This window comes from Carettochelys insculpta, chromosome 30 (assembly GCF_033958435.1).
Source record: "Carettochelys insculpta isolate YL-2023 chromosome 30, ASM3395843v1, whole genome shotgun sequence".
Classification (NCBI taxonomy): domain Eukaryota; kingdom Metazoa; phylum Chordata; order Testudines; family Carettochelyidae; genus Carettochelys; species Carettochelys insculpta.
Window position 1 is genome coordinate 10213212 of NC_134166.1, and position 27653 is coordinate 10240864.

At 57.7% G+C, this 27653-nt stretch overlaps 1 protein-coding gene across 1 annotated transcript; it reads right to left on the reverse strand.

Annotated features, from left to right (window-relative positions):
• Positions 1-831: 831 nt before the first annotated feature.
• On the reverse strand, positions 832-27514 carry NR1I3 (nuclear receptor subfamily 1 group I member 3). Its single transcript, XM_074980561.1, has 9 exons — positions 27340-27514; positions 23648-23857; positions 18222-18352; positions 16944-17119; positions 14498-14733; positions 13624-13769; positions 10954-11070; positions 10648-10753; positions 832-5740 (listed from the first exon to the last, which is right to left on the reverse strand). Exons 1-9 carry the CDS (start codon positions 27366-27368, stop codon positions 5611-5613), a joined length of 1281 nt encoding a protein of 426 aa, XP_074836662.1. The 5' UTR covers positions 27369-27514; the 3' UTR covers positions 832-5610.
• Positions 27515-27653: the final 139 nt, after the last annotated feature.

Consider the following 27653-nt stretch of genomic DNA (forward strand, 5'->3'; position numbering starts at 1 on the left):
GGCTGGGGGTAAGACTCAACCCCCTCCCCCCACTGCTGCCTAGGCTGGTGGGTGAGATTTGCCGTGTCCCTCCCGCCCCCTCCCCCTTCCGGCCTGGCATCCACTAGGACTCGGCTGGGCTGGGCACTCCCTGGCATCTTGCTTCCTCTAGAGAGCTGTCTAGGTCTGTTTAGAGCCAGACCTGGGCTGGGCTGGGAGCTCTCTGTTCCTGTAAGGGGCCTCACTGCAGGCTGGGCGAATGTCCTCAGCAAGGGGGCAGACCCTGGTATGGAGAGGGTCCCTCAAGATTCCCATCCCGAGTTTCCCCACAGACATTTTTGCACAAAGCCCCTTTCGAAGTGTGGGGGACTCCCCCTGAGCTGTGAGCAGTATGGGGTCTTGGACGCACAGTCAGCTGCGCTGAGCCCAGTCCTTGAGGGCAGGAACATGGAGTGCCTCAAGCCTTCAGCCCATTTGAGGCAGATCTGGGCTGAGGGCGCACAGTGCTGTAGGTTGACTAGTTGTGCAGGGACTTTCACCCCCTCCCCTGAGAGTGGCTTCCAGGCCCAGCCTGCTTGCAGTGCCTGGGGGCAGAGGGACCTACCCAGGCACAGAGCTCAAGTCCCAGCGGGGCCTGCCCTTGGCCCCCCGTGCTGTGGGAAAGGCCGGCAGCACTGGGATGACCCCCTGTCCATAGGAGGGACGTAAACAAGTGATGTGACTTCCCAGAGAGCTGGCACAGCCGCTGAGGGAGAGGATGCTCATATCTCAGGGCAAGGGTATGGGGTGGGGGGCACTGCCCTTGTGAGGGGCTGAGGAGGATGAAGCCAGTGGCTCAGGGCTGGCAGGCTCAGAGCAGCCTTGTGTCTCCCAGTTCCAGCAGGGCTGCTCTATGCAAATTTCCAATGAGCTACTCTGAATAGTACCAAATACTTTGCATGGAATAAATTTCAGGTTGTACCAAGTGGGGGGCTGCTGGGCTGGAGGCGGGTGGGCTCGACACTGCAGAATGGCACCCATGGTGGATCCGCAGGGCCAGCCCCTGATGACACCCATGTGGCCCTGTCCCCAATGCTGAGCTGGGAAGGGGCAGCTCTTGGATCTCCTCTTTGTGTACCATCTGTAGGGGAGAGGCTGTGGCTGAGATCCACCCAACTCATGACACACGGAGGCCACCAGCCAGCTGTGGGAGAGAAGTGGCTTCAGTCCCTGCTGGGCTGGGCTGGATTTGCACCCAGGACTTGCGAGGGACTGACTCTGTGATTCATTAGCAGCAGCCTCAGGCCCTGTCAGTCTGTGGCTGGAAAGTAGCAGCCCAAGCGGGGTGTGGAGTCTGGTGCAATAGGGTCTCTCTGCGTACCCCAGGATCTCTCACAGGCTCTCAGTCGTGCATGCTTCACCTTTAGTGGTGTGGCCACGTGCTGCATTTTCCTGCATGGCTCCCAGGAGCTGGAGCCTCCCAGCCTGTCCTTGTCCCTAAAGCAGTCACTGGGAGCACAGACAGGTTGTTATCCCCTATGCACAGGGGCCTGGAGAGGGAGGCGTGGTGCAGCAAGGGTGTGCGCACACAGGCCTGCTGCCCCTGGCTTACAGCTCCGCTGCAGAGCTGGGGGTAAGGGTCATTGTGTGCATGGGTGCAGCACTGGCAGCTCGGTGAGGCTGCTGCTGTTTGGCTGAGCCAAGCTGCTCCAGGTGCTGGTGGACAGCTGGTCTGTGCCCCTGGAGTAGCACCCTGCCCCCCAAAGCTCTGCACCTGGCCCCTTCACTTCCTGCCCAGGTGAGAGAACATGCCTGAGGCTGGCACGCACCTCAAGCCTGGGGCAGGGCTGGGCTGCAGAAGATGTGTGGGGTGAAGAGGGGGTGCCCTTTGAGCAGCCTGGGCAGGGTGAGTTAGAAGTACATTTTGTACCCGAGGGCTGCAGTGCAGAGGGAGAGAGGTCAGGGCCAGCCCCAGGCTACTGCAGCCAGCCCGAACACACTGCCAGCCAGCCCATTGCCCACCCTAAGCCCTCCCCCGTGGTCACCTACCCCAGCAGCACCAGTAGCTGCTCACGGCCCTGCCCTGCAGAGGCTGTCTTGACTTTAAGCTGCAGTTTAGGATCTCGTGCAAATGATTTGCCAGTCAGGTTGTCAAGTGAGCAGTTGGTGCTGCAGGGCCCCTGGCAGACAGGCTGTGGCTCTGCCCAATAGAAGAAAATCCACTGTTGATCTGATTCACAGGGGGAGGGAATGTGAACACATCTGACAACCTCGGGGCCAAGGACCCAGTTCTTGTCCCCACAGGCACTTGTTGAGCAAGCAACCGGCTGTGCACACAGGTGGGAGTGGTGCATCCCGGGGCAGCTCATAGAGCCAAACCAACGGCAGCTGCCAGGTTGTCCCCAGGGCGAGAGCAGGGCCCTGCTCCAGGCAGTGTGACTGAGGCACTGCCACGTGCAGCCAGCCAGTGCCCAGGATAGGAGGGAGCAGGGCATGGCAGGCGAGATGCTTGGGGCCTGCAACATCCCCCCAGGCCTCCCTCCAGCTGCCCCTGGTTCCCACCCCACAGCACAGTCACATGGCCCCAGTGTGCACCTGCCCAGCTGGGCATGACTTTGCCTGCCTTCCGTGCCATAGCATCCCCGACTTCCCCCTCCGCTCCCCCGCTGTGCTGGCCATGGGCCGCGAGCCTCAGGCTGGGCTCCACATGGTGGCTCAGGTTTCCCTCTGAAGTGGGCCAGGGCCAAACAGCAGCCCCTCCTGGCCTGGGTCTGGGACCAGCATCTGGCTGCTCCATGCTCTGGGGAGGGGGCAGTGACTAAGGACAAGGCCCGTGGGGCTCATTAGAGACACGAGGAAAGTCCATAAATAAATGAGGTGTTAATATGGTCCCTAAAGTGGTCTAGTGACAGATGTGTCCCCAGCCCCCCACTTGACCCCCCCCCCCGAAGCCACAGTGCCACATCCCTGCCCGCCCTGGCAGCAGCACAGCCTCTTGGATGGATACTTGCCATGGATGGTGAAGGAGGGGTGCCGAGCCCCTTCGCCCCACTTTGCACTGGGCTGGCTTGCTGGCATAATCACGCATGCCAGGGCAGGGTGAGGAGATGGACAGGTAGGACACCTGGGTTCTCTGCCCACTGCCTTTGGGTACAGGCCTATGCTGAGGACTCACAATCCCAGCTACAGCCCTCCAGGCACCCTACCTCTGCCCAGGGCCACTCTTCCACCCCCTGGGACAGGAGGGACCCACTCAGGGAGACCTTGTCCTCTCCAGAAGGGCAGCAGGGTTAGTGGGCACAGTGTCAAAGGTCTCTGGCTGGCAGCACTTTCAGGCTCATGGCAGCTAGTGCCTCGGTCCCTGTGAGCAGAGCTATGCTGAGAAACTAACAGCCAGAAGCTTGTCACAGCTTTCCTCAGTTTCCCTCTTTAGAAGGGCCAAGCCTGTGGGGACCAGAGGGTCCTGATCCTTTGCTAGGGTGGGGCAGGACCACGGGGCAGGTGCCGCATTAGGGGAAGGGCAGGGCAGAGAAAAGCATGCCCCATGTCGGGGTGGGGTGTGGGGCAGGGCCACAGGGCAGGTCCCAGTTGAGGGAAGGGCTGTCCTGGTGGTCTGGGACAGAGCTCCGGGGCAAGCTCTGTGCAGGGAAGTACACACCCTGCACTGCGGTCAGGGTCAGTGCTGGGGCGTGGGGCAGGGCTGAGGGCCAGGCCCTGTATAGGGGGAGCAGACCTGTGTTGAGGGCTTAGGCTTTGTATGGGGCAGGGGGACAGTGCTGGCATGGGGCAGGGATAGAACAGCCAACTTGTCCCCCCACACAAGTCCAAACATGAACATCTTTGTCCCCCCATTCCCCAGGGCCCCATCACAACGACCCCCCCTTGGTCGCTTGCTCTCCCCCACTCTTGCTGGGCTGGGGGGGGCAGCCTCTGGGGTGGGGCCAAGGGGTTGAGAGTGGGAGGGGTCTCTGGGCCAGGATAGCAGTGCTGGGGGGCATGAGGGCTGGGCAGGGGGTTGGGGTGTCAGAGAGGTGCAGGCTTTGGGGGCGACAGGGGCTCAGGCTGAGGGTGTGGGTTGTGGGCTCCAGCTGGGCAGCGTTTCCCTTGGGTGGCTCCCAGTTGGTGTTGCGGGGGCGCTAAGGCAGGCTCCCTACCTACCCTGGTTTCACGTGGCTCCCTAAGAGCCAGCCCGACCAGTCCCTAGGCAGGAGGTCAGGTGGCTCTGCACTGCCTGTGCCCACAAGCACTGTCCCCACAACTCCCGTTGGTGGGGGTTCCTCATTCCTGGCAATGGGAGCTGTGGAGGTGGCTATCAGGATGTGCTCTGGCTGCTTCCAGGAACAGTGTGGAGTTGGTGCCTGCTGATGTTCAGAGGCCTAAATTCTCCTGGATTGGCTGCAGCCGCCTCTGGGAGATGGAGCCCCAGGCTGGGAGCGGCTGGCATCGCTAGGCAGAGCCAAGAGCCCGGCAGCCACACAGCAGGCCCTAGGCTGGGGTGCGGCAGAACTGAGGCACAGGCACTGCGACGGGGGGCAGGCCCCACACAGAGACAGGGCTCAGGGCTGGAGGGGCTGTGTATGAGAGGGCCCCAGTAAAGGGCCAGCTGGGTGATGCAGGGTTCTCCTGCCAGACTGGCTCAGGTCACTGCCACGTCCTGGGCTGCTGGGCTCTCCTCCAGGCCCAGGAATTGCAGTGGGCCCAGAGCAGGCAGCAAGGAGACACAGGGCCTGCCCCACTTGTGGGTGTGATTCCTGCCCTGGTGCCAGTGTTAGGGAGTTTTCTGCTGGTTGGGTTCTGAATGATTTGAAAAGGGTTTTGGTCTATTAACTGATTATATAAGGAAAACAAAATGGCGTCGAGCCTGCTCCATTTTGTTTTAAATGGCTGCCACAGCTCTTTTGCTGAGTCATCACGACAGGGGCGTTTTACCTCAGAAGAGAAAGGCGGGAAGAGGGTCCCTGGATCATGTGACTTAGTGAAGATTCTATAAGAGGCGCTGCTCAGCCTGCCTGTGGAGGAGCAACCGACGGATCTTGCCAGAGAAGAGTGACAGAACTGAGGGTGCGGAAGAGGAGAAGGGCCCAGCCACTCCTTCTTCAGAGGAGGCACACCTCCCCGATCCTAATAACTACGGCTGGAAAGCTAGTTCCAGCAACAGTGACAACCCACTGCTCTGCTCCCCCCGTCTATTCTGGCCTAAGAGACGAGTAACACCACAGCTGTGCCCAGAGTGCCCTCTCCCGGTGCTGGGCCCACTAGGCTCTGGGGCAGAGCACACGGCTGCAGCATCTGGGCCTAGCTGGGCTTGTGTCGGGTTTCGTTCTTGTTCGGGCGCAGGCTCGCTCTGTCCCCTTTCAGGCGGTTCCCTGGCTGCTCAGTGCAAGCGGTGCTGACCAGGTGAAGGCTCAGCTGAGCCCAGGGGCCGACCTGAGGTGGAAGTCCGGCTGGCCCCGGCCCCTGGAGCTGAGAACAGGGCGGAGGCGCTGAGCAGGGTCACTGAGTTGTGAGCAGCGAGTTTTGGCAGCTGAGTCTGGCCACAGGCTCAGCCAAGGAGTCTCTGAGCTCCTGTGAGCAGCAGATGGGCCTGGAAAGTAGTCGGGTCCTGGCCCCAGCCAGGGAGTCCTGGGTGTGGGGGGGTTCTGGCCCCAGGCTCTAGCTGATGATCTCAGAGAGCAGCGGGGTCATAACAGTCAGGTCCTGGATGTGCAGGATCTGCCGCGTGTTCTCCACCTTGAGCGTCCGTAGCTCTGTCAGCAGCAAGAGCAGCTTTGCATAGAGGAGCCTGTGGCAGAGGGAGCTGAGCATCAGCCCTGCCCCAGCGCCCGCACATCCAGCAGCGTATCAGAGCCAAGGAGTCCCGCTTGCTGGCGCCAGGTGTCCGCCCATCTGGCTAGGTGGCAGAGCGCTTCTCCCCAGGCAGTGCTAAGCTGGTACCGGCTCCCCAGGCGAGCTGGGAAGACAGATCCCCGGGAGCTCTGTAACCCGTCCGTAGCTGCACTAAGGCAGGAGGCATGTGACTGGTGGGGCGGGGGAAGTGCGTGACGGGAGGCCATGGCTGGTGGCTACCCTCAGGCCTGCAGCTCCCTGGCATGAGTGGGGGAGCTGTGCCAGCCAGGGGTGCTGCTCTGTGTGGCCGCACTGCAGGCCCTAGTCTGTGACCCTGTGAGAGCTGAGCAGGGATGCACTGTGCTCTCTGCCATGGCAGGGACCTCTGTACCCCCACCGGGGTGTTATTCACGCAGCTGGGGCAGGAGATGGGAAACTGAGGCACATGATGAGGGAAGGGACTTGCCTACAGACTGGTCAGGGACTCCCGGCTCCCAGCCCATCTGCTATGGCCCCAGTAGCCCGTAAACCAGTACAGCTGGACCTAGAGCCCAGGAGTCCTGACCCGACTCCCATTCCCTTGGGCCCCGACTGGCTGTTCTGCAAGAGGTTCAGTCTGACAGGGACTAGGCCAAAACCCTTTGTGCTAAGTGGCTGCCCCCTGGGCAGGACTGGCTGGGCCCTGCTGGGGAGAGGCTTGCAGGCTGACCCCACCCTTTACCTGGCTCAGGATAACCACCCTAATAACTCACTGCCCCTCTCCTGCCCATCATAGGCTCTTTCGCTTCCAGCCACCCAAGCTGACTAGGGTTGCCAGATTTTTCAGAAAGGAGATGTGGGACACACAGAGCCCCACTGGCACCCCCACCCATGGGATCCTCTGGGACCTGGAGCAGGGCTTCTTCCCTGCACGCTGGGGTCACACTACTTGTGCCTGGGCCCGCCCCCCCCAATCCATCTGTAGGAAGCTGAACCAAAGTGGCCTGATAGAAGCTGACCACCTGCAGCTCTCTTGGGTCGGGATTATGGTTGTAACTTCTGCTGATCAGACTGCTCCTGCTGAGATACCCAAGCGTGGATTGTGGGGCCTACCTTTAGGCACCTGGGCCAACTCCGGGAAAAAGCTGTATATTATGGTGCGTGACCCTGATCTAGCTGGTGATGGTATGAGCATGTACCACTGTTCTACGTCTTTCTTGGGTCTTGCTGAAATGTGGGGCAAACGGCACCTTATGTTGAGTTAATACATGATAAAGATATTAGATCTGCTCTATTTTTATGGGCCCCATTAGGGTAAGCTCTAAGCGCCTCACATGGGTTAATGTTTTTGTGGAAGTGCTGCTATTTGTATTTTTTAACATATTGATAACTGAGGCTAAGGGACTTGTCCAAGGTCACAGAGATTTGAACTCTTGTCTCCTAAGCTAGTTTTGTAGTCTCCGTGTTTCAGTAAACACCTACACACTCCCTCTAAATTCCAGCATTGTGCCCTTAATGCATACCCAGGATCTCAGGTCTCCTTCTGTATTCTGGCAGAGAACTTGCTCTGACCGTGAGTTCAGATATTATGCCGCTTTCTCATGGCCACAGGAGTCTGCTACCCTCCCCAGAACAGCAGTGATCTGTTCTCCCTGCATGCCAGAGAAGAGCGTCTCAGCTCCACAGTTCTGCATGCAGCGAGAGCAGACATCTGAAAGCTCTCTCTCATCACGTGCATGTATGGGATGGGGCATCCCTGTGGATGGAGCTGCCGGTGGGGCTGCACACTCCAACCCGCTCCCAGCCATGGGGCTGCCGGCAGGGCTTCCCTCAGGGCAGGGGGACCTTGGTAGCCCTGCGGGACATTTTTGGGGATATGCAGGACACAGGATTTTTGCTTGAATTATGGGACTGTTCCTCAGATTGCAGGACGTCTGACGGTCCAAGTTGGTGCAGGTGGTGAGGGTGGTAATGTGGCCTAGTGCACGCTAGTGTGTGTCATGTGAGCAGGTGCACATAGATGGCCGTGGGACATCCCCTGAGTGGCTGTGGTTCTCTGTGCGAGAGTGTTGGGTAGAGTTGTGTTAGGGTGTGGGTGCCTGTGTTAGCAGCTGTGGCCAGTGTAGGGGTCATGGCAGGTTGCAGATGTGGAGGGGGTCACAGTTCTCCCTGTCCCAGGGGAGCAGCTGAGGGGCCAACCCTCAGTGATGTAGTGGCGGATACGTGTGTGTGTATAGTAACAGAGAGAAAGCCGTGCTAGTTTATATCCTACCAAAACAAAATAAGTCAAGTAGCACTTTAAAGACTAACAAAATAATTTATTAGGTGAGCTTTCGTGTGACAGACCCACTTCTTCAGACCATAGCCAGACCAGAACAGACTCAATATTTAAGGCACAGAGAACCAAAAGTAGTAATCAAGGTTGACAAATCAGAAGGAGATATCAAGGTGAGCAAATCAGAGACTAGAGGGATAGAAGTGGGGGGAGAAGTCAAGAATTAGATTAAGCCAAGTATGCAAAAGAGCCCCTATAATGACTCAGAAAATTCACATCCTGGTTCAAACCACGTGTTAATGTGTCAAATTTGAATATAAAAGAGAGCTCAGCAGCCTCTCTTTGAAGAGTGTTGTGAAAATTCCTCTTCAATAAAATGCAGACTTTTAAATCATTAACAGAATGGCCATTAAAATGATGGCTGACCAGTTTGTGGATCAGGAGTGTTTTTATTACTGTTTTGTGCCCATTAACTCTTTGTCTAAGAGAGTTTGAAGTCTGTTTGATTCCACACATTAACACGTGGTTTGAACCCGGATGTGAATTTTCTGAGTCATTATAGGGGCTCTTTTGCATATGTGGCTTAATCTAATTCTTGACTTCTCCCCCCTGCTTCTACCCTCTAGTCTCTGATTTGCTCACCTTGATATTTCTTTCTGATTTGTCAACGTTGATTACTATTTTTGGTTCTCTGAGCCTTAAATATTGAGTCTGTTCTGGTCTGGCTATGGTCTGAAGAAGTGGGTCTGTCCCACGAAAGCTCATCACCTAATAAATTATTTTGTTAGTCTTTAAAGTGCTACTTGACTGCTTGTTTTGTGTGGGGGCGGGGGGGGGGCTGGCTCACAGAGGGTGTGGGGCTCCTTGTGAGGGTAACCGAAGCAACCAGGTGACACCTCTGTATTGCAGACAAAGGGGCAGGTGGAGCTTGAGGGTTTTGAATTGGACCCAGGAGTTGGAAAGCAGTGAGTCTGGGCTGGGAGAGAGAGAGAGACAAAGGCGGCAGCAAGGCTCTGGCTTGAGTATGGGGTCCCTCAGGGCCTCCTCTCCCCAACATGAATTGGTACGACCGTCTCTACCTGCTGCACTGACTCCTCGTACGACAGTTTGTCTCTGTTGACTAATAAACTTCCTGTTCTCCTGCTTGTGGATGGGGTGCAGAGCTTGGGGACCCCTGAAACTCATTAGAGAGGGACTCCAGAGCTGGGCAGGGGAACCAACCCCAGCACTTGGGAGTGACTCAGAGCACAGAGATGTGATCGCAGGGGAGACTGAATGGGAACAAGTGCCCCCAGGCCCAGACTCAAGGGGTGGGGAGCCAAGCTAAGCCCAGTTCCCCCAAACCCAGGGTCAGGGGATGCCCAAGCTAGGCCTGCAGCAGCTTCCCCTGACCCAGGGTTGTGTGGGGAGGAAGCCAGGGTCTCTCATGGGTCGGGGTGCAGATAAATCCGCCCCGTGAGTGACAGGCCCAGACACCTCAGAGATGGGCCAGGTACCTGCCTGAGCTGCAGAGAGCCCTCTCCCTACCCTTCCCCCTCTGTGAGGCCACACAGGCCGAGCCAGTGTAGTGAGCACCTCCTGCTGGGCTGCTCACTGGGCTGGCCTCTCTTCCCCCAGGTGCTCCCCCCTGCTCCCGTTTTGCTAGTCAAGCTATGGGGCAGGGTGGCGGGGTGCCCTCACTCACCTGCCCTTGCAGGCTAGGGTGAAATGTGGGGCTTTTCGCCATATTGTTGCCATGTCCAGTTTCCCTCCAGGCATGGTATTGCTCTACCCTGAGTGTATAGAGCAGGAGCCAGGGAGCATGAGAGGAGCCTTTCAGAGATAACTAAGGGCTGGCATGGGCCCCAGAGAGCCAAATGGAACCCTCAAACCGAGCGCTAGAGCTCTGCAAAGCTACGGACAGCAACACTGACAGCTGCTGCGGGCCTGGGAGTTAGGTGGGAGGCAGGCCCAGCTCCCCACCCCAGAAGGTTGGAAGGGGCAGGGCTGAGCCCAGGCTCCTTCAGAGCTGCACACGGACCAGCAGCACAGTGCTCCAGGGGGCTCCAAAGGGGCCTGGGGACAGGCATTTGCCTGCCCCCCCACCTTTGGTGAACAGACCTGTGTGGGTAGCCAGGCATCACTTCTGCAGATATGAATGTGGACATCAACTTTGTATCCCCTGCGGGCCCCACTTCTGCTCTGTCAGCAGGAGGCTCCTGGCGTGCCTGGCAGAGGCATGATCTGGCAGCAGGGGAGAACTGGGCCTGGGGTCGCAAGGAGGCACAGGAGCCAAGCCTAGCATTGGCCAGCCCATCTCTTCCCCTGGGCGCTGTGTGCCAGGCTCCAGGGCATCAGCAAACCTGCTGCAGCTGGAAGAGGCTTTCGGTGTCACCACAATGCCCAGCTCCCCCAGGAAGAGGGGACAAGGCTCTGCCTGGGATCCTGTCTCAGCTGGACTGCCAGGGCCACGCGCAGGATGCAGCAGAAGGGGGCGAGACCAGCAGCTCAGTCTCAGAGCAGTGAGTCCTCGTGGCCTGCCCATGTGGGCACCGACGGGCACCCCAAGGACTGATGCACAGCTGGGACATGGCACCAGCCAGTTACCTGGATGGTGGGTCCCTTCTCACCTGCCGTCAGGTAGCGGGTGTCGCTGGTCAATGTAGCTCTTCAGCGTGAGGGCCGTCTTCTCGTGCAGCTGGTCAATGGTGTCATGCTGGGTGATGCCAGGGTGGTCTGGGAGGAGAAGGCAGCCATGGCACGAGTATGTGGGCAGAGCAGGGGCCTGTTGTGGGAGCTGGGCAAGGGGGGGCTCATTGCTGGGCAGGGGATTTGGTGCTCAGCAGTTACCCCCAGTGGGGACTGGGCAGGGAGGGCTCAGTGCCCACTGGGGAGGCCAGGCAGGGGAGGGGGGCATGGTGCCGAGGGAGGCTCACCAGGCGAGAACAGGATGATGGCCATCAGCAGGACGTACTCCGCCTCATGAAGTCTCAGCTTCTTCAGGCTGATGTGGAACTTGAGCAGCGGCTCCAGGTAGATCTGTTGGAACCCGACTGGAGACAGAGGGGTGATGGTGGGGAAGCCACACTGGCTAGGTTCCCCGCTGGGCGGGGGCTCTGAGCGCAGCCGTCAGTGTGGGGCCAGGTGTGAGGTCATTGGGTTGTAAAATGAGCATACAGATCCTTGTCGCAACCACCGTTCAGTGTTTGGACTGGATGTTGGACAGAGTGGGCTGAAGGAGGAGCACGTTTGTATCTGAAGTGATGAGTAGTGGCTTTGTACTTGTATTTCACCTGCTTGCTACTGGGAGAGCTCACCAGTGGGCTTAGCCAGCCTATTGTGAGCAGTGAATGAGTATCAGTACTTGATGGACAGCGGGTGGTGCCAATCCTTATTGGAGGAGCTCTGCTGTGACACTTCAGAGCAGGTGACCTGCTTATCTGACAGACTAGGGTGACCATACCTGAGCTTTAAAAAAAAAAGGACACCCCTGCGAGGCGGTGTATCTACACCCACCAATTCATGTTGTATTAGTGTGCTATAGTCTAGGCAGTGAGTAGGAGTGTAGTATATATAACACATTAACACAAGAGAAGTTCATAGAATCCTAGGGCTAGAAGGGACCTCAGGAGGTCATTGAATCCAGCCCCCTGCCTAAAGCAGGATCAACCCCAACTAAGTCCTCCCAGCCAGGACTTTGTCAAGCTGGGACTTAAAAACCTCCAGGGATGGAGATTCCACCAACTCTCTAGGTAACACATTCCAGTGCTTCACCACCCTCCTGGTGAAATAGTTTTTCCTAATATCCAACCTACACCTCCCTCTCTGTAACTTCAGACCATTGCTCCTTGTTCTGCAATCTGTCACCACTGAGAACAGTCTCTCTCCATCCTCTTTAGAGCCTCCTTTCAGGGAGTTGAAGGCTGCTATCAAATTGCCCCTCAGTCTTCTCTTCTGCAAACTAAATAAGCCCAAATCTCTCAGCCTCTCCTCATAGGTCATGTGCTCCAGCCCCTGAATCATTTTCACAGTGGGTAGAGACTGATACGGATACACTCCCTCTTAGGAATGCCCTCTTTTTTGAAAGATCAAAGATGGTGACCCCAGACAAATGGCATCTTGGGACATACTTTTATACGAGAACAATGGAGCCCCTCCACAGGGGCAAAGGTATAAAAAGGGCCCCTCAAGGTTTTCCCATTTGTCATCAATTTGGCTCATCACTTCTGACACATCTCTGCTATGAACCGAGTTTGAAAGGACTGAGACCCATTTTAACAGAGGATGTATTCCAGAGGCTTGGTTTAAGATAGCAGATGATTCTGTCTCTGCTACAAGCCTGCACCAAGAATTTTGCAACTGGTGTTTGTATTTGATCCTGACTCTCAACCTTCCTTCCATCCAACCTTAGATTTTAGATTCAAAGGGGTTGGCACAGTGTGCTCTTTGGGATAAGAGCTGAATTATAAATTGACCCGGGAACATGGCTGGTCCTCTGGGATCAGAAGAACCTGTTTTGATTTGAGATGGGGTTTCATAACCTCTCATTTCTGTAAGGAGGGTGCTGGCATGACACAGGAAATCTGGAGAGTGTAACAGGATTGCTTTTATGGCTTCTTGTTACTCAGTGGGGCTACAGAAGTGCTCTTTTTTTCCTGGTTTGTGCCCTGTCCTGCCCCAGGGAAACCTCCACCCGGGCTGAAATGGTGCCTGACACAGCTACATCCGACACCCATCCCCTGCACGGCACCAGGCAACAACTGGCTGAGTACTGACGCCAGGAACATGTTGCCCGTGCTGGCCCTGAGGAACCCACTGCTGCAGGGCACGTGGGGCAGGGGATCACTGCCTGCTGTGACATCCTGCTGGTACTGGACGACCCCCCAGCTTGGGCTGTAATAGCTCTGTCTCTGAGCAATTCATCCCGAGTTGACCCTCTCTGCGGTGCTGCTAGAAACCTCCTATATTATACCAGGTCTCAGGGAAATTCAGGTTTTGGAGCCAGGGCCTGTGCCGAGGTGCATTGCCCTGCAGGAGTGGGACAGAATGGGGAAGGGCCAGTGGTGAGAGAAGTAGGCATCTCTCGGCACACCAAGCCTGAGCGTGGCCAGGGAGCAGGACATGGCTCTACCACCCCTGCCTGGGAGACAGGCCCCAGGCCTTCCCGCCTGCCCCTGCCCTAATCTCCCCAGCAGGATGTCACAGCGGGCAGCGATCCCCTGCCCCACATGCCCTGGAGCAGTGGGTTCCTCAGGGCCAGCATGGGCAACACGTCCCTGGCATCAGTGCTCAGCCAGTTTCTGCATGGTGCTGTGCAGGGGATGTAGCTGTGTCCCATGCTGTTGCAGGCCGGGCGTGGGTTCCCCATGGGGCAGGACAGGGCACTGTGGTGGGGCACAGGGGGAGCACCAGTTCTTGTCAGGGGATTATGGGCAGGAGGAGGATGCAGGACAGCCAGTGTTCCCTTCCAGGGCTCCCCCCACCCTGGCCCTGGGGAGACCCCCACGCTCCAGGTGATGCTGGGGAGTGGGGCCCAGTGGCTGGACTAGGAAGAACGTTGGGGATTCAGGCCAGCCCAGCCTGACTGCAGCCCCGCAGGGACTCACCCAGGGCGCCATCTTGGATGGTGTAGCAGTGCTGGCCGCACTCCCAGACGTTGGTCTCCTCGTTGAAGACCGTGTTGAACTGAATCTGACAGATCTCCAGAGTGGCGCCTTTGAGAAGTGAGATCTGGTCGTCGATCGGCAAACTCCTTCCCAGAGAGAGCGAGAGCAGGGTGGTGAGCCAGGGCCATCAGCGGTGTGCCAAACGAGGACCCTGCAGCAGGGGCTGGGGCGGGCAGGAGCAGGGAACACTGGGGTACAGGGGCCTGGGCATGTGGAAATGCAGGGGCAATGGGAGCAGGTGGGAGGGGGCCCAGGGACACAGCCTGGGACGAATCAGGTACCGGAGTCTGGGGAATCACCCTTGGAATGGGGTGGGGCAAGGCTGAGTGTACTGCAGGGCGGTCAGGGAACCTCAGGGATGCAGCAAGGTAGGGCCAAGGGGGGTGTGGGGAAAGTGGGGAGCAGGGGCATGACCCAGTGATGGATCAGGGCTGAGGGAGTCACAGAGCAATGACTGGGTGAGACTGAGGGGAGTGTGGAGAGAGGAGAGATGCAGCAAGGTGGGTCGGGGGGAGTGGAGGGGCTGGGGTGTGGTTGGGGGGTGGAGATGTGGGGGGAAGGGGCAGAGACATGGGAGTTGGAGGAACACGGATGTGGTGGGGTGGGGCAGAGATGTGGGAGTCTGGGGGTGGAGGGACAGGGATGTGGCGTGGTGGGGGTGGGGAAGGAGGAGGAAAAGCAGGTGCCAGTGCACTGAGCTGGGCCTCTCAGACTCTCTCAGGGTTTCAGCTCCCATTTCCTGCCCCTCTTCCTGCCAGGCAGTTCGAGCCGCCGTCCCCAGCCGCCCAACGTGGGGAAACCCGACCATGCTGACCTGAAGGCTGGGATCTCCTTGGCAAATTTGATGACTTGCTGGATGAGGATGGTGCTCAGGTCGATGAAATGGGGCAGCATGGAGAGGATGTCAGGCAGCGTGTCCTCTGGCAGGCTCTGCAAGGGGGTCAGGGGGCTGCTCCCCTCTGGACAAGTGTGCCCCTGCAGGACTTGGGGGCTGGTGGTCTTCTGGGGTCTTGGAGGGCTCAGGCTGTGGATGTACAATCGCACTGGAGGCTGGGGAGACAGAGGCCCCAGTCAGAGCATTAGTGCCACTGCTGTGGGAAGGCAGCTGGCTCTGGGGTGTGGCGACCCCACAGTGCATTGCCCTGCAGCACAGCTGACCTTGGACAGGGGTACAGCATCCCAGATTCCCAAGTCCCATTGGGGTGCAGCCCTGCAGATGCCATAGTTACAAACCCAGAGCTGCCTCCATAGCAAGGCTGGGGAAACTCTGCCAGGCTTCCTTTAGGCCTGAGCTGGGACCTGGGGGTCAGACCCACCTGCATGGGCTCTGCAAGGACAGGTGCTGCAGCTGCAGTGGGGCCCAAGCAAGGAGGCTACGGACCATGGCTGTGCCAGCTGGCTCAGGAGGCCTCTGGGCCCAGAGCAGCCCATCCCAGGGCGGCGTCTCTTCCACATCCCTGAATGCCCTTTCCCACGGGAATTCCAGGCAGGTTCTGTCCAGGGCAGCCTGAGCCCATCCCTGGCTGGGATGGGTGAAGGGAGGGAAGGGGATGTGGGGAGGAAGGAGGGATGGCGTGGGACAGAGAGGTGGGGGGTGCAGGAGGGAGAGGATGGGGGAGGGTGAAGATGTGGGAGTCGGGGCAGGGGGGGCAATGGAGAGGAAGGGAGGGGAAGGTTGCCAGGCATCTGCCAGGGACCCAGGCAGCTGGGGTTAGCACCACCTACTGGGCCATTAAAATCTCATTGGCAGTGCACCAGGCAGGCTCTTTTCTGCCCACCATCCCCGCTCGAACTTTCTACATGTAAGAGCAGCTAGGGGGCTCTGCACGCCCTATCCCCTCCCCAAGCACCGGCTCTGTGGCTCCCATTGGCCAGGAACCACAGGCAATGAGAGCTGCAGGGTGGTGCCTGTGGATGGGGTAGTGTGCAGTGGCAGTGCCTCCAGACAGGGCAGGGCAAAATATAGCCCAAAGGCCGGATCTGACCCACCAAGCTGCCAGATCCACTGTGCAGATGCAGGGGGGAAGCCTCAGGCAGACTCCCTGCCTGCTCCCCGCCCCGCCATACGCTGCTTCAGGGCCTTGTTTGTCTTTGAGCAGTTGCAAGCCTGGGTATGGGGGACGGGCAACACATACTGCCCCCCCCCGCATGATTCCATTGGCTGGTTTCTGGCCAATGCGAGCTGCCTGTTTGAAGCACAGGAAGTGTGCTGAGCATCCCTTCCCCTCTCTCAGGCTCTGCTATTCACAGAGCCATGGGCCCGGCCTAAGAAACCTACTGGGCTGCTGGCCAGGGCCTGTCTCTGGCCCCTCAGCCCTCCTCCTGCACCCATACCTCCTCCCAGAGCCTGCCCCCCAGTTCCCTGCCCCAGGCCACAACTGCCTCCTTCCCCCACACTCTGTCCCAGACCCCACGCCCCCTCGTGCACTCCAGTCCCGAGCCCTGGGCTCCCTTCTGCACCGACCCACCCATGCCCCATGTCCCCTCCATTAATATCATGGAAGAGTGCTGCCCTCGGCCCCTTTCCAAGTGCTTGGCGGGGATCCCATCAACAACCCCTGGCCTGGGGCCTGGACAAGGGACATACTGCTGCTGCTGCCAGGAGCTGCTTGAGCTAAACACTGTCTGGAGCACGTACCCACCAGCTCCCAGCCCCGCCCCCAGCCCTGATCCCCTTCCTGCCCCAGGAGGACCTGGAGAAGAGCCAGGGGAGGGGTGTGCTGGGTGCGGGGGGGCTGAAGGGCACTTGTGGGGAGAAGAGACTCAAGGCCTCGCAGGTGTGAAACGTGCCCTGACCCAGCAGCACACGGTCCAGTAAACAGCCCAATCCTCAATCCTATGAGGGAGCAGGAATCCCAGCAAGTGACTCAGGTAGCCAAGTCCAGCTGGGCTCATCCCTGGGGAGTTACTTTCTACAGCAGCTGTTTTGCTTCCTAGCCCCAGTGAATGGGAGGGAAGGGTCTGAAAAGTGCCCCCCTGCCCCCTCTGTCCTCCTGGTGGGGCTGGGCAGGGCAGGCAGAGCCCGGGAGCAAGCTAGGATGTGGCTCGGGGGACAGTGGTCAGATGGGGTTTGTGAGCTGGGTTGATGGAGGAGTCTGGGAATAAGAGGGGATGTGGCTCTTGGGGCGGTGGTCAGCCTGGGGGTGTATGCGATCAAGTGGGTCAGTGTGGGAGGGGTCTGGGGACAAGCTGCGGCGTGTCTTGGGGGACAGCAGCCGCCCCAGTGCTGAGGCGGGCAGAGGAGGGGTCGTGGCTCTCACCCGGCAATGCACGAACTGGGAGAAGCTGGAGTCAAAGTGCTGCTTGTGGGCCTTGATGAGGGTATCGATCAGCTGCTCCTGCTCCTCGGTCAGCTCCGTGGGCTGCCCCGCCAGCTCCCTCCTCCTCTGCTTCCGCAGCACCCGGCGCGTCCGCAGTGCCTCCTCAGACATGATCACTGCCGGCACCAGGCAGGGTGAGGGCCCTGGCCCCAACAACAGGGCTGCCACCTGCCTCTCTCTCAGCCCTGCCTGGGGAGCCGGGTGTGGTGCTGCACTGACCACGGGCAAGCCGCTGGCGCAGGCCTGCAGCCACTGCTGTGCTGTCTGCCATTGGGCACAGCCATCCCGGCACATCTGCTGGCGGGAGCAGGGCCGGGGGCTGGAGCGGGGCGAGGCTCTACTCCCTGTGCTGCAGCAGGCGGGCAGCGGGTGAGTCTCAGAGGAAGGAGCAGGGGGTCACGGCCCCCCAGGTGCGCAGCAGCATGGTCAGCCAGGCGCTCAGGAGTGACAGGAGCGGAGACGGAAAACTCACTTCCACCCAGACCCCCCCACAACCTGGGGATGGTTCTCCAGGTGCCAAAGGAGCCCCTGCTAGTCAGGGCTGCTTTAACACAGTGGTGGGGGACCCAGAGGAGGGGCCGGGGCACAGAGCTGCTCCCACCCAGCAATCCCCAGACCTTTCTCTGAGCTGAGGCTGCCCTTGGGGGCTGGGTGGGCTCAGGGCTGGACGGGCAGGCCCAGGGCGAATGGCCAGACCAGATGTACACTGCAAGTCACAGATCTCGGCTGTTCTTGCTCCACAGGTGAAGCACAGAACAGCTCAGAGAGCTGTCTGTCCACCCCTCCCCACCCAGAGAGCTGTCTGTCCAGCTCCCCAGCGAGCATCTACCCCAGCGGCACAGCTACCTAGCTGCAGTGCCCCCCGCCATACTCGCCACTGAGCTGTCCGTGCAGACATGGCCTCCGGGTGCTGGGTGGGGATGGGTCTGGGCCGGGGGACTCTGCTTTCCCCAGCAGGGGTTGTTGCCCAGCACCCTACCACCCTGCCCCTCCAGCCTGGCAACCCCACACCAGGTTTCGACACTGCAAGGCGCTGAGCCCAGCAGGGTGTGTCCCCCTGTCCTGCCCCGCCCCACCACGCCCCATCTGACAAGGCTGCAGCACAGGCCTTCACTGCATCCTGCTGTCCTGGGGAGAGCAGCCTCTGTGCATCCCTTGCCAGCCGCCCCAGGGCCAATCACAGGGTCTGGGAGGGAAGGGAGCCAAGCCCAGACTTACTGTCCTTCCTCATGCCCACGGCCAGGCACTTCTGCAGGCGGCAGGCTTGGCACTGTCGGCGTTTGGCTTTGGTGATGGCGCAGTTGCGGGTGAAGGGGCAGGTGAAGTAGACGCCCTTGCTGATGGACCTCCTGCAAGAGAGGGGCAGGGCCAGAGGGCCAGGAGAGAGTCTCCCGTTAGGAGAGGCTCAGGGGACCCACCCCCATCGACTTGGCAGAGCAACTCAGGCAGATGTCCCCTGCGCTCCTCAGATCCAGTGTCCCAAGCAACCCTCTGCCCTCTCCCAGCCTCCTGCCAGCTCAGCTCCAGCCCCTCCGTGACCCTCAGGCAGCACCGCATCCCTGCCAGGCCCAGAGCAGCAGCTGCTCCTGCTTCTCTCCCAGCCGGGTGCAGGGACACCAGCCAAAGCCCAGCCTCTTGCTAGAAACAGGCTGCTGGGTCATTTCCAGCTGCAAGGTTCTGCACTGGCAGATCCAGCTGCTGGCTTCTCTGACCCCACGTCACTGAGCCGCACAAGGGGCCTGGGGCATGGAGGACCCCGTCTCCAGTACGTTACCCCTCCCCCAGGGCTGCCATGTCTAGAAGCCTGGGAGGAGGGTGCTGGCACAAACACAGTGCGACACAGACGTGTACCACGCCAACGAGTCAAGCTGTGCCAGCTCACTGCCCCCAAGGTACGCCCCTATGCAGATGGGTAGGCCCACACCCCTGGTGCTCTCGCCCACACACAGGTTTACTGCTGTGCACACACACAAGCATACAGATGGCTATGCCTAGGCTGTGAGCACACAGACAGCCAGATGGCTTTGCCAGGGCGTGCGTGCACAGACAGACAGACAGACAGACGGCTATGCCAAGCCATGTGCATGCACAGACAGCCGGATGGCTGTGCCAGGGCGTGTGCACACACAGACAGACAGACAGCTATGCCAGGGCACATGCACCCACAGACAGACGGATGGCTTTGCTAGGGTGTGCGCACACACAGACAGACAGACAGACGGCTATAGCAGGGCATGCACCACACATGCAGACAGACGGTTATGCCAAGGGGTGCGTGCACACATACAGACAGACAGACAGCTATGCCAGGGCATGCATACTGACAGACAGACCCACACACAGATGGCTATGCCAGACAGACAAACACACACAGACAGACAGATGGCTATGCCAGGGCGTGTGCACAGACGGACGGACGGCTATGCCGCAGCTTGTGCACACAGAGCAGTGGATGGTGCTACAGGAAGCCAGAGTGAGGGTTTTGGGCCCATCCCCAACAGAACCTCAGGCCCCAATCGCCTGGTCAGTTAGCGCTGCCTGGGACAAACCCGTCTGGCTGAGCCAGGGTGTCTAGACCTGTGTCTGCCCTTACAGAGGAGGAGGAGCCACAAGTATTACAGCTTCTCCAACACAGCCGGTCTTCCCCGGTCAATCCCATAATGCAGGACAAGGGCCCTGAAGCCCTGCAGCCCCAGTGCCTCGCCTTGCAAACCTATGTCGTAATGAAAGAGTCGCTCCAGGGCGGGCGGCTGGGAGAAGGAGGGCCGGGGGTGCTGCTGGGAGCAGTGACAGTGGCTCAGTGTGGCGCGAGGGGCACCGTGCGGCAGGGAGCAGGGTGGGGTGCGGCAATGTGGGTAGTTATTCTGGGGGGGGTGCATGTGCAGGGCTGCGGCTGCCCAGCAGGGCTGGTAGGTGTCTCAGCCTGGCATTACATGGCTGGACTCTGCGGCATGGCCTGCAGCAGTGCTTCTCGACGCATGGTGCGCGTACCCGTAGAGGTACACACGAGAAGTCCGGTGGGTACGTGCGCTGGAGCTGCACGTGGCTCTTTGAGGAATACTCTGTGTGCGTGTCCCTCTCTAGCGCTTGGAGGGAGAAGCGCCTGGCAGGGGCGGCTCCAGTGAGTCTCTGGCATTGGATTATAGTGGGGGCGGCAGGTGCCTGGCTCTGGAGGAGGACAGGTTGGGTTAAAGTGGCAGGTGGGGAGGGGCTGGGGCTGCCTGGCTCTGGAGGAGGGACGGGGAGATGGAGTTAAAGCAGGGAGCTGGGGGTGCCTGGCTCTAGAATATTATGCTTGTTATCTGAAGTAAGGGATAAAAGTGTTATCTGTACAATTTTAGTCTAGTATTTATAATGACAACTGAAAGGGTTTAAAAGGGACCGATTCCTTGTGAAAACGAAGAATGAAACTGCAGATTTGGAAGAAGGTCCTACATGGGAAACCACACCAGAAACATTGATTGAAACAGATAAGGACATCAGTGCCAGGATAGGGAAAGCAACAGTTGCATTCAAGACTCTGTCCCATATGGAGTTCACAAATAATATTTGTGAAGACGAAACTGCCGATCTTCAACACAAAGGCTGAGGGTGTGTTCTTGTGTTGATAGGAGACCTGGTGTACTAAAATGTCTTCAAGCCACAAGCTACAGACATTTATAAACAGATGCCTGAGGCACATCCTTCCCATCAAATGGCAAGACTTGGTCACAAATGAGGAGCTTTGGAACAGAGCAAGACAAGAACCAATTGACACTGAAATCAAGAGAAGAAAGTCGGGGTGGCTCAGCCACACTCTCAGAAAACCATCATCCACCATAGTCCGTCACACTCTCACATGGAACCCACAAGGAAAATGCAAAAGAGGAGGACCTCGGATAACCTGGAGAAGATCTCTTGAGACTGAAGGACAACAACTGGGGTATTCCTGGAGCAGCTAGAAGTTTTGTCCCAAGACAGAATAAAGCGGAGGTGACTTGTAGATGACCTATGGTCCATGCAGAGTACAAGGGTTAAGTAGTAATAGGAGTCTGAAACGAAGGTTTGAACATTTGATTTCATCCAAAGAAGCTCGAATTTCACATTAAATAAATTATAATTTTTCTTGTAATTTCATTGATCACTGTTCATTGATGTTTGCATAAAAATAGATACAGATGTATGAATAAAAATTTGACTTCTTTAATGTTCATCTAATTTTTTTCATTTATCCTCTGCACAATCCTAAGCACGATGGCAAGTTTATTGCCTAGAGGCCATTTCTTCCCACCACCCAGTCACGATTAAGTTGTTTAAACAAATGTGCTGCAATGGTAGAAAAAAAATTGCATGTCTGAAAATTGTGGGTGCTGGGGGTACTTAGAATTTTTTTTTATTTTTTGAAAAAGGGGTACTTTAAACAAAAAGGTTGAGAAACACTGGCCTGCCGAGTGCCTGATGCAGCCTGGTGGGGGCCAAACCTGGCCTGGGTGAGTCTGGGGGGCTGGGCATGTGGATAAAGGCCAGGTGTCCAAGCTGAGCTGGTGCCAGACAAGCCTTGCAGGGAGGGACAGGCCTGGGACATCACATCCAAAACACTGGGATGGGAGTTTTGCCCGGCAGTTGTCCCTGCATTGCTGCCATGACTATTTGCTTGGGCATAACGGGCACCTGCTTAGATACGCCTGCAGTCAGCCGTGGCAAACGCTGCCAGAGATGAACATGTGGCTGGCTCTGAGTCACAGGACTGGCACAGCTGCCACGGAGGCAGGACACAGCCCACAGAACCAGGGTATTGCCTGTGTGCACACACAGCATCCTGTCCATACACCCATGGCGCACATATGTACAGCCCTGTGTTCAAACCCACATACACATCCCAATGCACACTCCCCATATGCACGCACCAGGGCACACGCGCTCCTGCACACCTCAGAGGACACCCCCCCTCATCAGCTTGCACAGTCCCCTCTGCACAGGCACACCCTAGAAACACCCAAAGCACACCTCTGATGCACACATTAACGCCCCCACGCACATGCACATCCCTAAGCTACACAGCCACACGTGCATCCCAGTGCACACCCTGAAGTCCCCTTCCTGTACACATCCCTAAGCTGCACCCACACCCTGTATCGGCACACCAGTTGATGCTGCACCCTGGCACAGCTGAGGGTAACTGCATCTGCGTCCCATCTCTGGGGGTGCCTTTGAGGGGCTCTCACCCCACTCAGGCTGTCTCCCTTCCCCCGAGCAGTGCCCTGGCCTTATACTGTGACATCCACAGCAAGCCAGACTGCCCTTGGTCCGCACTGGCTTGCTCTGTGCAGACAATGCCGAGCCGTTGTGAGGGGACCCAGCTCTTCCTTGGCAGAGCGCATTTATCTGAAGGAGGAAAGCGTCCCAAAGGAAAGGGAACAGAGCTGTGCTTTGCCCAGCCGCCTGCCCAATCTTTCAGCAAGGTTCGGACCCCAGTCTATTCAAACTCACACCAACGTCCTTTGCCCCATCAGCCTACTCTGGGCCCAGCCAGGCCCTGCAAACTAACTTAGGGTGGGACCTCTCCACAGCGGCCTGAAGCCGCCTGGGATTTGGGAATCTACCCTTCTCCACCCCTGCCACACACACAAACACGCCCCCCCGCCACTGCTTTTAATTCCTCCCGACCTTCTCCTGAGGTGCTGCTACAGCCCCAGCCACAAAAGATACAGCAACCATTCATAAAGCTGACACAACCTGGACTCCAAAGATGCTGCATGGGGCTGCTATATGATCTCTCTCTCTCTCTCTCTCTCTCTCTCACACACACACACACACACACACATTCATAGTACCTCCCACATACAAATACATAGGAAAACCATTGTGCACACACACATGTACCCACACAACGTGTGCCCCCCCCACACCCTAACTCTCGGTGTGTGTCTGTCTACACAGTGAAGTTATTTTGGACTAAGAGCCCCTACGCCGAAATCACTTTGCGAGCGTCTGTACAATGGAGGCCGCTATTTTGAAATAATTTCAGAAGAGCAGGCGGTTTATTTCAAATTCTGTAAACCTCATTCTATTTTGGATACTTTGGAATAGGGGCTATTTTGAAATAAGCTATATTGCTTCCAGGGGCTCTAACCCGAAATATCAGCGAGGGAGCCATGTTAGTCTGTATCTTCAAAAACAACAAGTCCTGTGGCACCTGTACACTAACAGACATTTTGGAGCATCAGCTTTCGTGGGCAAAGACCCGCTTCATCTGACAAAGCAGGTCTTTGCCCATGAAAGCTGATGCTCCAAAATATCTGTTAGTATATAAGGTGCCACAAGACTTCTTGCTGTTTCTAACCCGAAATAGATTCTATTGCATGTGGATGCTGTATTTCGAAATAGCTGAGCGCTGTTTCAATGGGGATTTGGTGCATCAAAGTGCTCTTTCGAAATAAGCTGTTCCAGACGGTCTCTTCCAGAACAGCTTATTCCGAAATAACACTGCTGTGCAGACATAGCCTCAGCGTGCTGCAGGGTGTCAGGTGTGACCCACGGCAGAGCCCTGCCTGCACAACTCCAATAGGAGGCAGCATTGTCCCTTGCCAGCCCCGGGGGGGCGAGGTGGGGGGTGGAAAGGCCCAGACCTGTGGGTGAAGGTTGGCAGGGCTGGGGACTCTCACCTGAAGAAGCCCTTGCAGCCCTCGCAGGTCATGACATGGAAGTGGTAGCCAGTGGCTCGGTCACCACACACAGCACAGATCTTCTCCTCTCCCGCTGGCTGTGTGTCCTCCCTGCTGCTGGGCCCAGGGCTCAGCAGGCCTGAGTTGCTGCTGCTGCTCTCTGCATCAGAGGGGCTGAGCATGGCAGCTCCAGGCACCACAGATGAGCTGCTGTGGGGAGAAGAGAATCAGCCACAGGCCTGGGCCCCAGCACAGGAGTGGTCCAGGTCTGGCTGTATCCTGTTGCCCTTCCCTGCCCCAGTTGACAGCTCTGGCTCCCTATCTGTGCTTCCCCACCCTCCCTCCCCCAGGGACAGGCCCCCTCAGACCCCAGTGGAGCTGCCCCTCACCAGTATTCATGCTGCCCCAAACTGTGTGCAGTCACATGACAACAGAGCTGTTGTGCGGACAGCCGGCGGCAGGAGCCCAGATACTGCAGTGATGGGCATCTCTGACCTCTATCCTCTGACTCATACAGGCTCACACACAGATGCTTTTTCGTAAAAACCCTTGGTGAGTGGGTCTGAGGAGCCCTGAATCAAGTTCTACTAGGACATCTGTCCAGCTTCTGCCAGGGGCCCTGGCAGGTGAGCCACAGAGCCCATCCCCCGCCTGCTAGGCCACAGAGCCCATCCCCCGCCTGCTAGGCCACGGAGCCCATTCCCCATGCCATGCAGCACCTCCAGGAAGCTTTTCTCTGTGTTGCTTGGCTGGCAGTCCCCAGCGAGGGCGGCAGCAGATGGCAGCGGTCAGATGGCCCCACCACCTGTCACCTCCCCACCTGGGGATCTTCTGCCAAGTTAAGTGGGCCTCTCCACGGGCCACCCAGCGCCAGGCAGGTAAGGCGGAGGGGCTGCAACCAGGCAGGGCCTCCAGCAGGGGGCAGCAGGCTCCGCTAGAGAATTTCTAAGCGCGGTCCAGGCGCAGCTGCCAACAAGGCCCCCAGTTACCTTCCGACAGCTCTTCCAGCCCCACCTCCGGCCCAGTGCCCCCCAGTGCACAATGTGCTGTGGCCTCCGCAGTGATGCTGCCCATGGAGGAGCCTGCCCAGAGGCCAGCACCCCCTCCGCATCTGAACATACTCCAGCGGGAATCCATATTCTGTCCCTCCCCACATCATCTAACCCCAGACATCTCCATTTCCCCCATACACCCACTGTTAACTCCCAGACAGCCCCATCTGCCCCAACCACCGTCAGTCCCCAAACATCCCCAGCTGTCCCCATAAACCCTCATCACCTATCCCTAAATTTCCAATCTACCCCATGTGTCCACCTATCCCCACCCCCATCATCTATACACAGAGACCCCCACCGAGCCCCAAACGACCTCATCATTCAGCCACACACTCCCCATCTATCCCCATAAACCCCCACCTGTTTCCGTCCACTGCCTCTATTCGTCCCTGTCCACCCACTATCTGTCCACTCCATCTATCCCCATACACATAAAATCACAGAGTCACAGAATCCTGGAGGTGGAAGGGAGCTCAAGAGGTCATTGAGTCCAACCCCCTGCCCAAAGCAGGATCAACCCCCACTAAGCCATCCCAGCCAGGACCTTGTCCAGCTGGGACTTAAAAACCTCTAGGGATGGAGATTCCACCACCTGTCTAGGTAACACATTCCAGTGCTTCACTCCCCTCCTGGGGAAATAGATTTTCTTATCTTCACTGTCTAACTTCATGCCCCCATCTAGTCCCAACACCCCCTCCAGTGAGCTAGTCATCCAGTGCTTTCAGTGTGTATGTTCACTGGTATATCCAAGCCCATGACAATGGTTCAGGGATTGTCTCCAGCCAGTCCCTGGGGAACAAGGACCCCACTTTACAAATGGGCAGGGCTTGGCTTCACAGAGCGCCTCAGCAGCTGTGGTGCTGAGCCTGGCAGCTCTAACTGTGAGGCACCTAGAAAATCACAGGAACACCCTGCAATTCACACATCCAACTGGGCTCCCATACACTGAACAGGGGAGAGGTGGCTGCTACTGCGACCCTCGCAGCCAGTGTTAGGGGCCTGGGCTTCCATGTACTGAATGAGGGAGGGGCACCTGATACTGCTGTGGAGAAATCTCTATCATTTTCTTACCAACCTTGTATTAAGTCTTTTTTTTAGAAACACACAGGGAGCTGGATCTGACGTCTTTCTTGTAGAAACTCTGTATTAAGTTTTTGATAATACATCTCTCCCCCTTCACTTAACTGATTGCCCCGTTGAAGGACTGAGGTGTGAATGAGAGGCATGGAAGGCCAGCACCTCCAAACAGCTGCAGCATTTGGAGAGTGGAACAGGACCAGATCCAGGCCCAGTAAAGGCTTGTCAAGTGGGGAAGCCCAGACGTACGGACGCCCTTGGGGGTCAAAAGCAAGCCCCTTCTTCTGAAAGCGGATTCAAAGGCTCTCCTTGGAAGATGAAAGTGGCAGCATTGAGGCAGAGCCCAGAAGAAGTGCCAGGGATGATTAACGCAGCCAAGAGTGCTGAGGTTTTTGTGTCTGCATGGGATGACTGACTGGTTGAGATTTGCATGAGAAGCTGCTATAAATCTAAGGTGACTTGCAGGGGGACCCACCTGTCAACATGGAGCACTGGTCCCTATCGGCAGAAGCCCGGCTCCACCCCTCACTCATCTAATTCATCTGATCAGTGAAGTTAGGGGGAGCAGCTAGTTGGTAACAACAACAAGAGGGAGGGTGTGTGTGTGTGAGTGTGAGTGTAATATATCATGTGCATCTGATAAAGCAGGGATTGACAGATGTATTGCCAATAAATGGGGAGTTTTGCCTTATCCCCCTGCAAAAGATCCTGCACAGTTCTTTTAAGTACAACACTGTGACCCACACAGCTGGGGGTAGGGGCCTGGGCTCCCCTGCACTGAAGCGGGGCAGAGGAACCTGACACTGTGACCCACACTCCAATGGCTGGGGTGGAAAAAGCCTAAGCCAGCCAATGGGAGAGGCAGACCAGAGGTGTGTGTGCTAAGCCCTATCCCCTCACAGAGCTAGGCTCTGGCTGCAGGGAAGTGGCTGGGGAGTCACCTGGGAACCCCTCACCTGGCATCAGGTGCCTCAGGCCTTTCTGGTGAGAACGAGTGAGGCAGGTGCCTCACTCCACTGCAGACTGTCCCAGGAGCCCAGGGGCAGCACATTGGCCTGGCACCGGGACAATGTGTCCAAGCTCCCCCAGCAAGAGGATGGGGTGTGATGGGGTTCAGGGTCCCCCAAGCTCTGCACCCCATCTGCAGGCAGGAGTGACTCTCACTCAGCAAGAGAACAGTGGGTTTATCAGCCGACAGGACACAGCATTGTACAGAAGAGTCAGTACAGCCAGTCAAATCCATGTGGGGGAGAGGAGGACCTGAGGGGCCCCCGGAGCCGGGGCCTTGCCCCCTCCTTTGTCTCTCCCTCTCTCAGCCAAGACTAACTGTTTCCCAGCTCCCAGTTCCGATTCAAACCCCTCAGTCTCCACCTCCTCCTTTGTCTCCAGTACAAAGGTGTTACCTGGTCGTCAAGGTTACCCTCAGCAGGAGATCCACACCCTCATGCTCACAACTTTTCTGTTAATCTATAAGGTGCCACAGGACCCTTCGTTGCTGTTACAGATCCAGACTAACACGGCTACCCCTCCGATACTCCACACCCTCTGTGAGCCACTCACAAGCACACAGGTATCCCCCACTCCATCATACGGGGGTTGCTCCTTGCTGGAGGCAGGAGGAGCCTCTCGGTGCCCTTGCTCCACGGCCAGCTGCGACTGGTGCCTCTACCTTTTCCTCTTGCCAAGGTGACCTGTCTGGCTGCAAAGAGCTGTCCCTGCCCCCACTCCTGGGGGGGATTTAGCCCCGCGTGGGGGGAGAGTAGCAAGGCTGACAAAGCAAAGTTCATTAGAAACGGGCAGCTGGCCAAGACTGGGGGCCCCAAGCCGCGATCGGCAGCAGAGGGAGGCACAGGGAAGAGGCTGGAGGGCTGAGG